The 17,600-nt window shown below is 42.5% G+C and overlaps 1 protein-coding gene across 3 annotated transcripts in view; it reads right to left on the bottom strand.

The window, feature by feature from the left end:
• PDE3A (phosphodiesterase 3A) overlaps positions 1 to 17,600 on the bottom strand; it is a 275,510-nt gene that overhangs the window by 79,207 nt on the left and 178,703 nt on the right. For 2 of the 3 annotated variants that reach the window (XR_014172142.1, XM_081926813.1), the window contains exon 2: positions 7,793 to 7,843. The exons of the other annotated variant lie outside the window; for it this stretch is intronic. Coding sequence is in view for 1 of the 2 variants with exons in the window: in XM_081926813.1 (XP_081782939.1) it covers positions 7,793 to 7,843 (51 nt within the window). In the remaining variant the exon portion in view is untranslated. The remainder of the gene's footprint in view (positions 1 to 7,792; positions 7,844 to 17,600) is intronic. 3 annotated transcript variants of the gene reach the window in all.

Genomic DNA, 17,600 nt, shown 5'->3' with positions numbered 1-17,600 from the left:
AAAGCACACCTGATAAGTGGCCATCCAACCTCTGCTTAAAAACCTCCAAGGAAGGAGAGCCCACCACCTTCCACTGTCACTTTCCTTTTGCCATCAAAAAGTTATTCTGAATGTTTAGTTGGAATCTTCTTGTCATTTGAATCCATTGGTTCGGGCTGTACCCTAGGAAGCAGAAGAGCAAGCTTGCTCCATCTTCCAGCAGGAAGAAACTTCGGATCATCAGCCTCCCTGATCAGAACAACTCTGTTGTGTGTCCAGGTGTCAACTGCCCGCAAGTCCCTCTTGCAGAGGGAGAGTGCCAGTGTGGTGTGGTGGTTAAGAGCGGTGGGCTCGTAATCTGGTGAACCGGGTTCACGTCTCCGCTCCTCCACATGCAGCTGCTGGGTGACCTTGGACTAGTCACACTTCTCTGAAGTCTCTCAGCCTCACTCACCTCACAGAGTGTTTGTTGTGGGGGAGGAAGAGAAAGGAGCCGCTTTGATACTCCTTAGGGTAGTGATAAAGCGGGATATCAAATCCAAACTCCTCTTCTTCTCTGAACAGACTTTGTGGTGGTGCAGTGAAGCAGAGTTTTGAATGAAGCAGAGTTCCTAATTGACTCCAGGTCTTCCAGCTAAAACCCTGGGAAGCCTTGTATGTAGTAAGCTACTGATCTGGTGCTCCTCACGCACACTGAATGTCCCCCCCCCCCCCCCCGCCACCAGGCTATTGAGAACCTTATACAAGAAAACTTTCCGATCAACTAAGTAAGCCGCTCCAGAAGTATGGCTTACCACATGCTAAATGCCACCAAGTTACAGATCTGAAGAAGCCTCTACCCAACAGGTGTTAACACAGAAAGTGGTAGCTCAGTGGGTCACTTTAGGTGTAAAGTTCCCGGCTTAATGAACCATAACTCTCATGCTTCCGTTCCCCACAAACTGCCAGTGTTTTGATTCTGGTTTGCTTAAACTTCAGCTCCTCCAATACATCTGAATCAGGGAGCTGTGGGAAGATGCTGGTTTAACCGTTAGGATCTTAAACTATGCAACAAACCAATGCCTTTTTCTGGGTTTAAGAATCTGGTTCACCAACCAGCATTAAACCCCCCATTGTGTGGTAGCACTGGGGTTAGGACATGGTGGGAGCAGCGAAGGAGATTGAAGGAAGCTGGGGTTGTTTCATCCAAAAAAGGACACCGTGCTTGCCTGTCTTCTCCTGGTCTATAAAACAAAAACTCCACTCCTTTGAGCACATATGCCCCAAGACTCTTGCTGGCAAGAGTGATGCAATCTCCACCACAGAGAAAGCTCAGGTAATAGATGAAGCTTAATGGAGCCAGGAGCAACTTTTATGAACCAACTTTGCACAGGGATTTTTTAAAAAAAGAATTCAACATTCTTAGATGTTTACAGCAATATTTTAAGGGGGGATGATGAATACGTGGGATTTTTGCATTTGTACTAATGCCACAAATGTGCAATTATATTCCGCAAAGGATAATTGAGTCTGTCATGCTGAGTTTTAACCAAAGGTCTGCATGCAAAGTAACATCCTTTGAAGAATAACCATATGCAGTAAATTTATTAATTTGTTACCATTCAACCACTACCAAAACCCCAACAGCCTCTGCTGTGTAACACAGTTTTCAGAATTTCTCAGGAACACATAAGCCACGAATTCACCGGCACCAGCTAACAAATTATTCATTGCTTTAATGTAGACATATATAAATGTGCAACTCACACTACCCCTAATATTTAGGCTGGGGTTCCTTTCCAAAGGCTACCCACCAAATCTAAAACTATTACACTATTTGCTGACTCTCTGCAACTCTCATCGGAACCGTGCTCTTCAGATCTTGCCTTGCAGGTTTGCTATGTGCTGTGATGAACATGATCTTTCTCAGCAACCAAGGCATCTGGCTTCTACAGCTCTAAGAGAAGCACCAACTGCAATTCTGAAGCCAAAACCTTAATAACAAGCTTGAGAGAAACGACAGGCAATGCCCACCAGTTTCCTAGAACCGTAAGAACAATAACTGGCAGTTCTTTGTGCCGTTATCACCAAGAGATGAAATTATAAAGAGAAGCCCACAGTACCTGATCGGTAACAGGGATAGACTCCCACCGCCGCTTCAACAAGAGCAAAGGTCGCCGCTTCATGATTCCCAGTTTTGCTCAAGAAGGCTCTTCCTCAGAATAATTTCAAACCAGCAGCAAAAATTATTATTCCCGATCCTTACGTTGCATCGCTCAAGTCGACTTCAAGGATCCCAAAGTTTTGTGTTTGCAAAGGTGTTGCAAGGAAGCCGTGGGGGAAATGGTGGATTTGTTTGTTTGTTTGGTCCAAACTCTTCCCAGTTTTGCATGCCTTGATCTCTCTATAGGAAGCAGCCACGGAAGAGATAGTGGGGTGGAGGGGGGGGGGAAACAACCCAGCAGCATTCAATGATGAATTACCTCATAGACGCATGAAGTAGGTAGACAACACCACCAGACACACTCAATCTGAAAATAGCTGTTGCTTAGGAACTGGAAGGGTAAATTGCAGCACCTCAGCTATATATAATTGAGAGCTTTTACATTTAATGTGAATTAAAACACACCGGACCAGTGCGCCTGCCTGCCTCCTTCCTTCCCTCCCTCTCTCTCTCTCTATATGAGCATCATCTCATGGAAGTCTGCAAAAGGAAGGACTGCCTGTTCCCTGAAGACCAGGGGTTATGCCTCAACACCCACTCAACAAACCAACAGCACCAGAACTGTATCAGCAGCTAAATCCTGTCCATATGGCATCCTCAATAAACTGGCGTCTTTTTTCTATCTCTCACTTTCCTTTAAAGAAAAAAATAAAAGCAATGCTTTGCAAGTCCCCTACAGAAGGGGAAACAGCTTAGGAGTGGAGAATTACACGAAATAACCAATGGAAAGGTGTACACTTTTGCAGGAAGCACACCTCTACAGGTGAAGATCTGTGCGCCTGCAAGCAACGTGTGTGATGAAAAGTTTTGGATTTCCAACAGAGGCAGCCTTGCTGGCCAGAAATCATAATGCCAGTATCAGAGTGGCACTGTACAAATCTTTGGTACGACCGCATTTGGAATACTGGGTATAGTTGTGGTTGTCACAAAAAGTGGAAAAGGGACATGAAGCCACCTCCCCCCGCTCAATGAGGAAAGGTTCCAGCGTTTGGGGCCTTTCAGTTTAGAGAAAAACGCAAGAGGTGATATGAAAGAAGTTTGGAAAATGATGCATGGCACTGAGAAAGTGGATAGAGAAAGGATTTTATCCTTCTCTCGTAACACACTGGACCTCCAATGAAGTGGGATGATGGAAGATTCAGGGCATCTGAACAGGGCAGGTTCATCTATGGAACAATTGACATTTGAGGTGGATGATGAAGTGGCTGTGCAATTGAGTCTCCTTGTGCACAAGCTCAACCCACATTGATCATGCTGTTCCAAAAGGGTGGAGTAGAGTTGTGAAGCGGGGAGTCCACAAAGCCAAAGAGGTCTAAACTGTTCTGCAGTAAACACTGACCTATCCAAACACACACAATATATCATCCATGAAATGCCAACTGGGTCTTAAGATCTGGCCCTTAGCCTTCCCCATGATTAAAAAAACTGGCACAGAAGGCTGGTTAGATCAGTAGCAGCAGAGGAAGAACAGCTGTTGGTGCTTAATTTCTCAGAAATGGCCTCACCAATCCTCTGGCCTCATACAACCTCCTTCAGCCTCTAAGACTCAAACTGGGACTTGAGTATGACCAGGCCTTCTACATATACAGTGGTGCCCCGCAAGGCGAATGCCTCGCAAGATGAAAAACCCGCAAGACGAAAGGGACTGGGGCTTTTAAAATGCTGGCGGGCGGCAGCGAAGCTTTCGCTGCCGCCCGCCAGCATTTTAAGATCACCCCGGGACAGCGGAAAAGTCTCCGCTGTCCCGAGAAGGCAGGCGGGGGGGGGGAAGCAAAGACTTTCGCCCCCGCCAGCCTTCAGAAGTGGTCGGGGGACAGACTGTCCCCAGACCTGGTCTGAAGGCGGTTCGGTTTCCATAGGAACGCATTAATTGATTTTTAATGCATTCCTATGGGAAACCGTGCTTCGCAAGACGAAAAACTCGCAAGACGAAAAGACTTGCGGAACGAATTAATTTCGTCTTGCGAGGCACCACTGTATAACATCAGGTGTCAATTGTGCTCTTTAGGGCTCTTGAAGATACAACCATGCCTTTCTATCCTGTATAAGATGCATCTGCTCCTCAAAGTCCTGGCTGGTGCCCAACTTGCAAACCAAGCTTCAAGCAACACAAGCCAAAGTCTCAGCTTGAGCTTAAGACCAGACTACCAGCATCTCAGCAAACTCCCCAGAAAAAGAGTAAGCTCAGTTTTTTCCAATAACTGTTATCACAGTCAGCCCAGAGAGCCAGATCCTGAGAGTGATGAGAAAGTTGATTTATGCCACTGGTCCTCACCTGAGCAGTTCCTGACCCGTATATGGGTAACAGCTAGGGATTGGCGAATCTGTCCATTTTGGTTTCTTGCATTTTATCTCTATCTCTCCCTTTTCTTTGTCTTGAGGTAAGTTCACATTAATTTGCAATTCACATGAAATTTCATCGGCATTTAAGTCCAGGTTGATCCCAATATATGCACATCTTTGCATGCAATCATGCCCAACATACACATTTTTGCAGACTAACTTCCCTAATATAATTGTGAATATGCTATTTTCACAAACACATGGATTTTAATGCACACTCTCTGTTTTATGTACTTTCCTGTACACAATATGTGACTGGAGAACTGCATAGCAAAATTCAGAGAAGTGCAAATTTTGGAGAATGGCTGTCTTTCAGTTCCCTTGTTTTCGAAAGTGCAAAATAGGTAGTTGGCCTTAAACGCAAACTGGATGAGATTTTTCTTCCATCTCAAGTCACATCCCTACCCAATGTGGATGAAGGGCACCAGTGTTCTATTTCGCTTTGGTTATCCACCCCCACTTTGTTCTTTTTTCAAAGAAGAGTTGAAGAAAGGCTGATAGAGGCCACCAACAAATGGAAACCCAAAGCATAAAGATGACATACATGCTATAAGTGAGCCTCACATTCTGGGTTGGAAGTAAAGGCCCTATGTCTCAAAAAGCTGAAGACCACCGGTCTAATTTCATGGTAGATTAACCCAGCCTTGTCCCAATTATTTCTCCTTGGGCATGTCTTCAAGATTACTTGATCTTTAACTTAATACTCAAAATTATTTAATATAGGTGATATATCCTATGAAACATATTAACTCAAGAGACAAATTTCCCACTTGTTTTGGTCTGAGGAAGAAGATTTCAACAGTACGACAATTCTGCAGTCCATGGTAAATCTCACAGCAGTCAGCATCATGGGGAAAAGTTCAGAAAATGGAAGAACTCAACACTTTTCTCTCTTCTCTTCTCTTCCCTTTCTCCCTTCCTGACTCTCCCATCAACACTTCTCTCCAGTTTCCTCTGCTCTCCTCCTTGAGGGCTTCTCCTTTCATAAGTACTGGGGTTATTCTTTTAAAACAACCAAGTTCATTTGAACTTTACAAACCTGAGGAGTTTTTCACTGATCACGAAACAGACAAGCATAACATTACTCTTTATAGTACTCTGTATTTTATTTTAAAAACTAAACCTAGCAACTCTTCAATCACATAGTAGTTGGAGATGGACCACACTTTTTTATATGCAGATGATTCAAATAAATATGGAATTGGCAACCTGATTGTGTGACAAATCCCCCAAATCTGTTGCGTTTCCATGGCAGCAAAGCCAAACAAATAAATACAAATAAAATAAAAGCACACAGTATGTCGGTGTTATAATTCAGCTCAGTGTTGTGGCCGAAAATATGTTTATATTTCCTTGGGAATAAGCTTCCATTCTTCAGCTCTCATTCCTAGTGTCTGTCCTTTCAAAAACTAATCAAGGTATGCAGAAAACAAGGAGAAGCTGGTTCAATCATTGGGCAATATGTCCTGTTTCCACTCTCCCAGTGGCTAAAGTATAATAGATTCTCTCTCTCTTTCTCTCTCTTCCATCTTGTGTTAACCAGATGTCTCAAAGGTCTTGTGCTGTTCTATAGCCATTCTCTCTCCTTTCTCTATATGCTGCTCTTTCACTTGACACTTGACAATTCTCCACTGTGGGCTACCACTTCTTTCCCCTAAGAGCCCCTCACTCTTGTAACACCCTTTCCTGTGACTTCTAGCTCTTCCTTTGCTTTTACATTAAAATACTTTCTTTAAAACATACATGTCTTCTGGTCACGTGCAAAAACAAAGCAATTTCGGAAGACACCGATGGATATTATACAAGAAAATGGAATGTACTACTTGCTAATGAACCTACATATATATATATATATATATAAATATGGGGTGAATATGAATTCATAAATAAGCAATAGCACCTTGTATCCCATGGTAGTCCTACTCAGAGTAGACCCAGTGAAGTTAATAGACACAACTACCGGTAAGTTAAGATTCATTAATGCCAAGTATAACTTAGTTGGGCAGAACCCGTTATCCATATCTGTCTGTATTATAGGACTAACAGCCCAGTCCTATGGATGTTAATACAATGGTCCCAGTGAGTTCAACAGGACTTAGTCCCAAGTAAGCATTTTTTAGGATTACAGCCTTACAGCACAATCCTAATCATGTATATTCAGAAGTAATCCCATTGAATTCAATGGTGCCGGCTCCCAGGAAGGCTGGGCTAGGTTTGCACAGCACAAACATATGCTAATATTGCAAAGCAACACTCAAATGTAACAGCAGATGTCACCAAGAAGTCAACAGCCTTAAACAATTGAAACATCCGTGATGACACTTCGTTATTGATTAATTAAAAGCGTGTGGTTCTAGCTCCTCAGACTAAAAATGTAAAAGCAGCACTGTTTTCACCAAGAGATGCATGAGAAACACACACAGTATTTCCAATATAAATTAGAGGGATACATGCAAAGCAAATACGCAAAAACCCGCCATCTAAAGGCTTAAAGATGGCCACGCTTAAAAAGCTTTGAAATTATTCCATTCAAATAAATTTAAACTGGTAATTTGACACCATGTATATAGCTTTGAGAAGTCTAACCAGCTGATTGGCCAATAGTTACGTAGATAATTCATCTCTGTATCCTTTCTTATACACATTGGGGAAATGACAGTCATTTTCCATGCAGAGGACATTTGGTCTGTGTTGTTTATGGTGGTAAATAAATATCCAGTCAGGGTAGGTATTCATCATTCTATATATTCCTTGTAGAGCTCAAGTGGAACTACAGTCATACCTCGGGTTACAGGCGCTTCGGGTTGTACGATTTCGGGTTGTGCACCGTGCTGAACCCAGAAGTACTGGAACGGGTTACTTCCGGGTTTCGGTGCTTGCGCATACGCAGAAGTGCTAAATTGCGTTTGCGCACACGCAGAAGCGCCAAATCGCAACCTGTGCATGCGCAGCTGTGGCGCTGCGGATGCTGTGGTTTGTGAACAAGCTTCCCGCATGGATCACGTTCGCAACCCGAGCGTCCACTGTATATATTCTGCAGGAGCTTTATCTGATTTCAGGAAGGAAATAAGGACCAATATCTCATTACAGGTCACCATTCAGATAGGTTTGAGAAATCCCTACACACTGCTGGTACGTTTGATTGCCCAGATTGACCACCAAATATATTGGAGAAATATTTAACCCAACGTAGACTCACATTCCCAAACAACCACATTCCCCAACCCTCCTTTATACCAGCTGTAGAAAAACCTTGCAAAAACTCACCTGAGATCCTCTGGGTCCTCGTTTGTGATCCCAATCAGAATGTCCCATGATCTGCAGAAACATAAAGGAGAGATTACCATTAATATGATCACAAAATCATAGAGCTGGAAAGGACAGCAAGAGTAATCTAGTATAACCCCCTACAACGCAGGAATCGTTCACCCAATGTGGGGCTCAAACCGATGACCCTGAGAATTAATAACAGTCTCCTGCTCAACAAACCTACCTAGGTATTAGGAGCTTTAGAAGAAGAATAAAAAAGAGAGATCTCTGCCCCCAAGGAGCTTGCAATTTTTGGGAAAGGGGATTTGCAATTAGTTTATGGTGAAATAAAAGGGACCGATGAACTTTCCCCATGCTTGCTAATAGTAAAAAAAATGAATGTTACAGTATCAATGTTTATGTTTTATTATTTTGTTCTAAGCCAGATTGAACATTTTATATAAAGAGGGGTTTTATATATTTAAAAAAATCAAAAACCATTCAAATGCCACCTAACATTAAAAAAAAGAGTAAAGCAGTTTACAATACACGCTCATTAAAATAAACACAATAACCTATTATGAATAAATATGGCGGAATCCATAAAATCAATACATCAAACAATGAATAAAAATGGCAAAATCCGTAGCTGAGTAAAAAACAGCAAGTCAATCTAACAGGCCCGAAAGATCTCATTATGGTGATGTGCTTCTGGCGTTATATCATTTCTGAGGGGAGGTGGTTTTCAAAGAGTGGGCACCGCAACAGAAAAGACCCTCCCCCTAACCACAGCACTATCAAAAATAATAAATATTTACTGTGTTAAAGGAAAATGTTATGAAAATGATTTACAGATGGTACATCACACCCGTGAAACTGGCAAAAATGTATAAAACATGTAATAAGTGTTGGAAATGTAAAGAAAAAGAAGGAACATTTTATCATATGTGGTGGGACTGTAAGAAGGTGAAGGGCTTCTGGGAAATGATATATAATGAGATGAAAAAGATGTTGAAATATACGTTTGTTAAGAAACCAGAGGCTTTCCTTCTAGGAATAGTAGGAAATGAAATAAATAGAATGGACTGTAAACTTTTCCAATACGCAGTAACAGTAGCGAGAATATTATTGGTCAAAAAATGGAAACAGGAACAACTGCCGACGCTCGAAGAATGGAGAATGAAACTGATGGAGTATGCTGAACTGGACAAACTAACAGGAAAGCTCAGATATATACGAGATCAAAAGTTCATTGAAGACTGTGGAAAATTTTCAGACTATCTGAAACGTGTATGTGATGAGCAAATAACGCTAGTGGAATTTCAAGAAGCTCTGTAAATGTTAGAGGACTATTGTATTGATGAAAACTAAGTGTGTGAAGGTTTATAAAATGCAATATAAAATTAGGAAATGTGTATTTAAAAATTTGAATAATGGATGATTGTCAGAGAGGTTGAAGGAAGTCTAAAAGAGAAAATATGTGATAAATTTAGATTGGATACTATAAATGTATGTTGGAAAATTTAATAATTTTTTTTTTAATAAATAAATAAATAAATAAATAAATAAATATCAGAAGCAGCTCACCAGCCACGATGCCCAATTCTCAGAAGGTGGACTGTGACTGCTTACCAGGAAATAGAGAGGAAGGAAAATTCTGCATGGTGCAAACTCAATCTAGAACAGTGGTACCTTGGATTACAGATGCTTCAGGTTACAGACGCTTCAGGTTACAGACTCAGCTAACCCAGAAATAGTACCTCGGGTTAAGAACTTCGCTTCAGGATGAGAACAGAAATCGCACAGTGGCAGCAGCAGGAGGCCCCATTAGCTAAAGTGGTGCTTCAGGTTAAGAACAGTTTCAGATTAAGAATGGACCTCCAGAATGAATTAAATTCTTAAGCCGAGGTACCCCTGTACTGTATTGGCTCTGTTTTGAACTCTCCGCCCCCTCACCTCTTCCCAGAAAGCAACAGTGACCCACCTGCCTGAAAAATATCATGGCAGCTGCATCCCATCTGGTGATCAGCTTCAGATAAATAATTCTTAGTAAATTACTCAAGTTTTTTCTCTTTTTTCTTTCAAAAACCACTTTTACAAATGGCCAGTGGGTTGTCAGCACCCAGGGCAAGGCAAGTAATTTGTGCCCCCTAACCTGTGGATTTTAGCAGGGGGCGGAGAGCTGTGAGTGCGAGCGCGCCCCCCCCGATGTTGTGCCCGCTGCGGCCGGCCCCCCTGCACCCCCCACGCTACGCCACTTCAAATGGCATTTTGGTGTGCAACTAGAAACACCGAATTCTAGTGCAGGTAAGCTTCTTGCAAAAGACCAAATGAAAATATGAAATGAAACCAGTTGCAGGAGTTTTAACCACCAATGCAGCACTTCTGGTCCACAACCTTGTGTCCAGAACTTACTAATGAACTGCGCTGGCACCAAGCACATATCAAATTCCTACTTCGACGATCAACCCACAAGCAAACTGCTTATGTAAAGCATCCAGCTGTGTGATCTGAGTCTACCTTGTCAACGCTGCATGTTTAACATTGCCACAATCTGACCGAGAGGCATTTTTTGCCTTAATGCAGAGATTTCGCAAATTGGAAGACCATCCTTCTTTGACATTTTGTGAAGGTTGCAATCAAGAGACTCCCAGATGAAGTCATTCCAATTGTGTATCATCCTTAACAAACGGCTTAATGCTGTCCGTCCAACTCTCAAAGGAGACACAAGGGGTTCAATCGAAGGACTGTTTTGTAGATTGTCATAAGCAAACATTACACAGACACAGCAAAAGCGCTTTGTGGTCGCCATCCATACAAGCACACTGAGATTTCTGCATGTGAAAATCAACACAACTACCAACAAGGCTGCCCCACAGTTTTTGTTAGCTATCCAAAACATTTTAACTGAGGAAATCACTCTGGATGGACATCAAATAGTTACATTTTCTCTAATATGCATCTCTCTGTGTTACTTTCATTAATCTGTGTAATTTTTTTTTTAATGTACACTTTACCCTAGTCTATGTATACTTTTACTAATTACTTGGCTGAAGAACTGCCTTGCAAAATTCAGTGGAGTGTGAATTTAGGTTGGTTATGTTCTGGTTCTGGGAGCGTTTCGAAAAATCAATACAACTCTATATTTTGTGGTTTTACATTTTGATTTTTACTATGAACCACCCTGAGACCTGCGCTCCCAGGAGTGCGCTCCCAGGAGTGAAGTCAAACAACTGCATTAGCAGCACTCACATGGGCAGTGTGTATGGAGGTCCTGGGCTGCCTAGATGAGAAGACCCCTCTCTCGGCCTCGCTGATGTAGTCCAAAGGAAAACAGGGCAATACACTTGGCACCAGGAGTTGCTGGAAGGAGGCGTACAAGGTGCCATCCAGCCATCTTAGCATGGAATCTCTAAACAAAGGCAAAGACTTTTGGCTGCGGATCACGGAGACCCTCTGATAGTCACCGCAGACAATGCTGAGCTGAATGGGCCAACAGAATAGCTTAAGGGGCTTAGTGCACTTGGAAACAAAAAGTTTGACACTTTTGCTTTGGAACTGGAATATTTTGGAGTCCAGAGACTCCATCACGTTTTTGTGAATAAGTTACAAAGCTGCACCCACAGATTTCTTCTCAGATTACAGGAAAATGTCCACTGCCGTGCATTCCCCTAACAACATATGCACTTACATTATTTATTATTAATGTATATATTGATAATGCCCACATTCCTCCTAAGCAGCTAAACACTAAACAAACTCTGGTACCCATTTCCCAGAGATAGCTATCTCTTTTAATTATCGAATTTGGTTTCTCACCAGCCCCTTATGAGAGGAGCATTCCTGTACTCTTTGTTCTTGCAAAAGAACAAGTCCCCCCGCCTTTGTTTTGTCCTGAGACCATCTCCCTCCGCTCTCACAACATCACTCTAAAGTTTGTTTCCTGAATTTGGAACACATTTCCCAACCCAGAAAAAAATAAAACTTTTAAAAGCCCATTGAGAACAATGCTGCTGCTGCTGACGCCAGCAATAAACTTGGCACAGAATCTCTTGCTCAAAACCATCATAATAACTCATAGTAGCAAACTATAGCACCCATATGTAATCCATTTCTCTCTCCCCCCCCCCCCGGAAGAATCATGTCTTTTGTGAAATCTGGCATAGCCATCGCCTTTTATGGCTGCAAAGCAAACAGTGCAAAACACTGGGGTTTAGCCACACCCTCAGAATATAATCTGTTATCGCCAATCACAAAATTAACACAGTAGGGCAAACTCAAAGGTGTGAGACGGAATTCTGGAAACCAATGTATTATATATGAGAGGCTGATACCTTTCTTTCGGATTTAAACCCATGTCCAAACTTTAACACTGAAAAGCTTTACTTGCAAAAACTTATAACCGAATTAACGCCTAATAATTACAATCACATGCTTCTCCAAGTATGGGTTTTTAGTCTCGTCTTCTAACTTCCAAGCGACTATATTCCCCCCTCTTTCCAGAGCTCAGCACTCAGCCTTCTGTATCTCAGTTAGGCCACGCCTTGTAACTCCTATGAGAGATTCCCACTTTTCCTCTCTCCTGCAGCTTGGCTCTTTTTTTCAAGCAGAGAAGAAACACCTCAACACTCTATTTGACTTAGCAGTGTTCACGGTGGATTCTAAAACACAGTAATCTTACTGCACATAAAACAGAGTCTCTTCTTCACTAAATACCTCCCATGTGAGCCTTCAAATGTGCAGGAGCTCACTCAGTAAAGTATTCTGTATGCACTCCGACCAGAACTGTCTACTGCAACTGATATTGCTTCCCTAGGTCCTTGGCTCTTTCCATTAAAATGTTCAGCCAGAAGGTATATTCACGGCAAATGTGGTAGGGTTTGCACCCTAGGGAGCTAGTCAACTGGCTGGTCAATTGACCAATGTATTATTGTCATTATTATTTGAGCAAATTATGTCAGAATGCAGTTTGCTTTAAAGGTAAACGTACCCCTGTCCATTAGGTCCAGTCGTGGCTGAGGGAGCCAGCATACAGCTTCCGGGTCATGTGGCCAGCATGACTAAGCCACTTCTGGTGAACCAGAGCAGCACACGGAAACGCCGTTTACCTTCCCGCCGGAGTGGTACCTATTTATCTACTTGCACTTTGACGTGCTTTCGAACAGCTAGGTTGGCAGAAGCAGGGACCGAGCAACAGGAGCTCACCCCGTCACAGGGATTCGAACGCCGACCTTCTGATCGGCAAGCCCTAGGCTCTGTGGTTTAACCCACAGTGCCACCCACGTCCCTTATTATTTATTACTAGTTACCTAAAAAGTCTCCTAATGTAAACTTAAATTTTAAAAAGTTCATTAGTTTAAAATTCATTAGGCTATCTTTATGTGTAAAACACACCAAATGCAGCTTACACAAACATTGTGTAACTTTATTCATTTTTGTGCATTATAACAGGGTTGCTTGTGGAATTCAAACTGTGTGAATTCGGATGCATCTACACCTCCTGAACTAATGCGAAAATTGGAGCTAAAATCTGGGCGTTAAGTTCCACTGAATTCAATGGGACTTACTTCTGAGTAGATATGCATAGGATTGAGTGGTTACTGACGGCATTAACACTTCCTGAATGTTTCGGTGCAATTATTGACTTAAAAATGTGTTGCTGGTCTTGTAAGTGTTTATTTGGAGAGAAAACATGTATAGATCATGCATTTTAGGATAAAATAGATTTTGGAATACATATTTAAATACAATGCCTGTGCTACTGGGCTTTTTATTTTAAAAAAATATGTCCACATGTGTGAACATATGTGAAATTGACATGGTCCAGTTTGTCCAGTGCCTACTGAATTTTTGTGCAGGGAAACCTAATAATTCAGGCATAAACGTTAAAGCAAGCTGAATGTTCAAAATGCTACATGAACAACCCAAATTAAAAACAAATAGCATCGAGTTGTAGTTGAAGATGAGGAACAATAGATTTTGAGGGGGGAAGAATCCCTCGCCATCCGGAGGGTTGTTATTTTTAAGAATCTGGGATACAGCAGCAACGTATAAGCTAACTTTCTACATCAAATCAAGAGAAATTATAATATACGAAAGCAAATTTGTTGATCGATGGGTGATTTCTATTTCCATGTGGAATGAGGAATCTGGTGATGATGTGAGACCATATTCATTGTTTTATTTAGTCTAATATGATGAGATCAAATCCATGTTCCCGCCCTTGGTTTAATGATTTTTACTCTTCTGGTTTTTTTAATTATTATCTTAAGTGTTCAATTAAAAGAAAAGCAATAATAATAATAATTAGGAACAAAGATCAGGCACATGAGAAAAGGCTCTGGTTGGGTCCAGCAGTTCATGAGAAACAGCATAAACAAGAAATGCAAGCATTTGTATGCTTCATGGTGAAGAAATTGTCTCCAGCTCCGAACTGTGATCTTGGTTCCAAAGAAAGTCAAGGGATGAGATCATATTTGGTGCTGGAAGAGACGGGAACAGGGAGGGGAGAGGGGAGAGGAAGAGAAGACTACATATTTTAGGACTTTTCTCATGGCAGCATATGACCTTTTTATCCTATTTCCAAGACGTAAACTGTGTTTGACTTCAGTAGGAATCTGAGTTCCTGTGCGCGGGGGTGAGAGACACCAAGAAACATTTGGAGGAAGGCATGAGCTGTCGGCAGTAAACTGTTTGAAGGGGATGTGCTACACTGATTGCTCAACCCATTGCTTGCAAAAAAAAAAAAACCCACATGCGTGCGCACTGAACTATGCATGCTTTAAATAGTCTGGATGATCGACAGAGCACTAGCAGAGCCTAGTGAATTACCTGTCAAGCGTCTCTGTCCTAGGATATTTCTTTAATCCCAGTTTTCTGTATCGGACCCACGTTTCATCCTTCTAGCCTATATCTGCATTGCTTCCCGAGTTTGGTACCCCCAATTTCTTCTTATCTCCATTCCTCCAGCTTTCTGTTTTACCAGAGACGCCCAGAGGGCTGCATTCGCCCCAGGCATAATGTAATAATAACAAACAAACAACTAAATATAATTAATGGAGGAGGGATGAAAGGCATATTAATTCTTACCAAGCTCAAGTGTATCAAAAGGGTGTGTGTGTGTGTGTGTGCCAGTAATCATAAGAGGCTAAAAAAAATGACATTTCCAGATGTTGCAGTTGGGCATTGCTAAGTGTTTACTGAGCTTCAAAACAGTCAGCAGAGACGCCCCCCACTCAACATCATTTTCATTCATGATGTGTAAAGGTTATGAAGTGCTGAAGTATTCAGCACCAATTAGAGATATTCATTTGTGGCACTTGTGACAGCAAGAGTGAGGGAAAACACTGAGAGAAAACTGTGGCACTTTGGTCCCATTCCTGAATTTGAGAAAGTTGTCTGAGGCCCACAAAAACGCTGGGCTGAGCAAACCCCACTAGTCTTGGAGGAGTCCTCAAGTCCAATAATTAATTAATTATTAATTAATTAATAATACCCCGCCCATCCGGATGGGTTTCCCCAGTCACTCTGGGTGGCTCCCAACACATTAAAAACAGAATAAAACTTCAAATATTAAAAACTTCCCTAAACAAAAAGAATCTAGACCAAAACAATTCTTCATCCCCACAGGCATGCTGTCTCCAACGTGGAACAAAGTCTACTGCAGAACTCTTAGATCAGTATTGTAGGACTGTACGGATGGCAAAACGCAAAAACCAAGTCTCTTCACTGCCCACTGCATGTTATTTTCAAATCAATGAAGACTTGGTATTTTCTTTCATTTATCAGAATTCATTCATTAGACTTCAGAACATGAGAACAGGCCTTTTCTACAGTGGCTTCCCGTCTGTAGAATGCTCTCCCCAGAGAGGCTCACCTGGCACAATCATTACATATCTTTAGGTGCCAGGTGAAAACATTCCTCTTTAACGAGGCTTTCGGCCATTAAATGCCGTATTTTTCGCTCCATAAGATGCACCTGACCATAAGACGCACCTAGTTTTTAGAGGAGGAAAGGAGGAAAGCCCTGGTTTTTGGGCGATCAGCTCACAGTTGTGCAGCTTCTTTTGCAAAGGGGAAAAGCCCCATTGTTTGAGGATCAGCTCAAAGTTGTTGAGCTTACTTTGCAAAGGGGGGGGGGAAATCCTGTTTTTATGGGGTTCAGCTCACAGTTCTGCAGCTTCTTTAGGAAAGGAAAGGGAGCCGTTTCTACCGTTTCCAGACAGATAATCTAATCAGCCAGTCACTTGTCTCTGGGGAAACAAACAGCCTCCCTCGGCAGAACATTCAACAATGGAGGCCTGGGCAAGGGGGCAGGACCAGAAAGGGAGCCAGCGACTGACCACACATTCGCTCCATAAGACGCACAGACATTTTCCCTTACTTTTTAGGAGGAAAAAAGTGTGTCTTATGGAGCGAAAAATACGGTAATCTAAGGGCTGTCAAATGATGAATTATGCTTTTATTATTATGCTGTGTAAATTATGTTGCTAATGTGGTACACCACCCCAGGATCTTTGGATAAAGGGTGGTATATAAATTGAATCAATAAATCATCATCATCATCATCGCCCATCTAGTCCAGCATCCTGTTCTCACAGTGACCAGCAATATGCCTGTGAGAAACCCTCAAGGAGGACCTGAGTACAAGAGCACTCTCCTTTCCTGACATTCAAAAGCAGGGCCCAGCATTCTGTGTCCAGGGCAGCTGTCTACCAGCTCCATCTGGTACGCAGGCTGAGACCCTACCTGCGCGTGGACTGTTTGCCAGAGTGGTGCATGCTCTGGTTATCTCCCACTTGGACTACTGCAATGTGCTCTACGTGGGGCTACCTTTGAAGGCAATCCGGAAACTACAACTAATCCAGAATGCGGCAGCTAAACTGGTGACTGGGAGTGGCCGCCAACTCCACATAACACATAACACCGGTCTTGAAAGACCTTCATTGGCTCCCAGTACGTTTACGAGCACAATTCAAAGTGTTGGTGCTGACCTTTAAAGCCCTAAATGGCCTCAGGTCAATATACCTGAAGGAGCGTCTCCACCCCCATCGTTCTGCCCGGACACTGAGGTCCAGCTCTGAGGGCCTTCTGGCGGTTCCCTCCCTGAGAGAAGTGAGGCTGCAGGGAACCAGGCAGAGGGCCTTCTCATAGTGGCGCCTGCCCTGTGAAATGCCCTCCCACCAGATGTCAAGGAAATAAACAACTATCTGATTTTTAGAAGACATCTGAAAGCATGTATTTTTAATCTTTTGTATTTTTTATTGGAAGCCTCCCAGAGTGGCTGGGGAAACCCAGTCAGATGGGCGGGGTATAAATAATAATATATTATCATCATCATCACTGTTGTGACTGGTAGCCATCGATAGCCTTGCCCTCCATGAACCTGTCTAATCCTCTTGTTAAACCATCTAAGTTGATGCCCGTCACTGTGGCTGCAAGTTCCGTGGTTTGACTACGTGCCCTGTGATGCGAGACTTTCTTTTACCTGTCCTGATAAAAGGAGTTGCCCATCATCAGTTAGCACCTGGTAGCAGGTACGCAGCTCACCTGGTCACACTATGGTGAGAAACACTGCATTTCTATTTAAAACATGGCAACCATTTCTAAATATGCATTTGCACATATAAAATAGCCTATTCACAGTTTATGCAAACATGTGCCCTCTTTTTTGTGGTTTATTTCCGGCTTTGCGGCCACCCTAGACTTGCTTGGAGTCATCAGGGTCTCAGGCAGATAATGCTCTTTTCCCATCGTCTCCTACCTGAGATTTAACTGGGGATGCCAGGTATCAAACTTGAGACCTCCTGCATCGCAAAGTACGTGT

Source organism: Podarcis melisellensis, assembly GCF_964234715.1.
Source record: "Podarcis melisellensis genome assembly, chromosome: 10".
Taxonomy (NCBI): domain Eukaryota; kingdom Metazoa; phylum Chordata; class Lepidosauria; order Squamata; family Lacertidae; genus Podarcis; species Podarcis melisellensis.
This window is presented reverse-complemented; position numbering and strand designations above follow the sequence as displayed.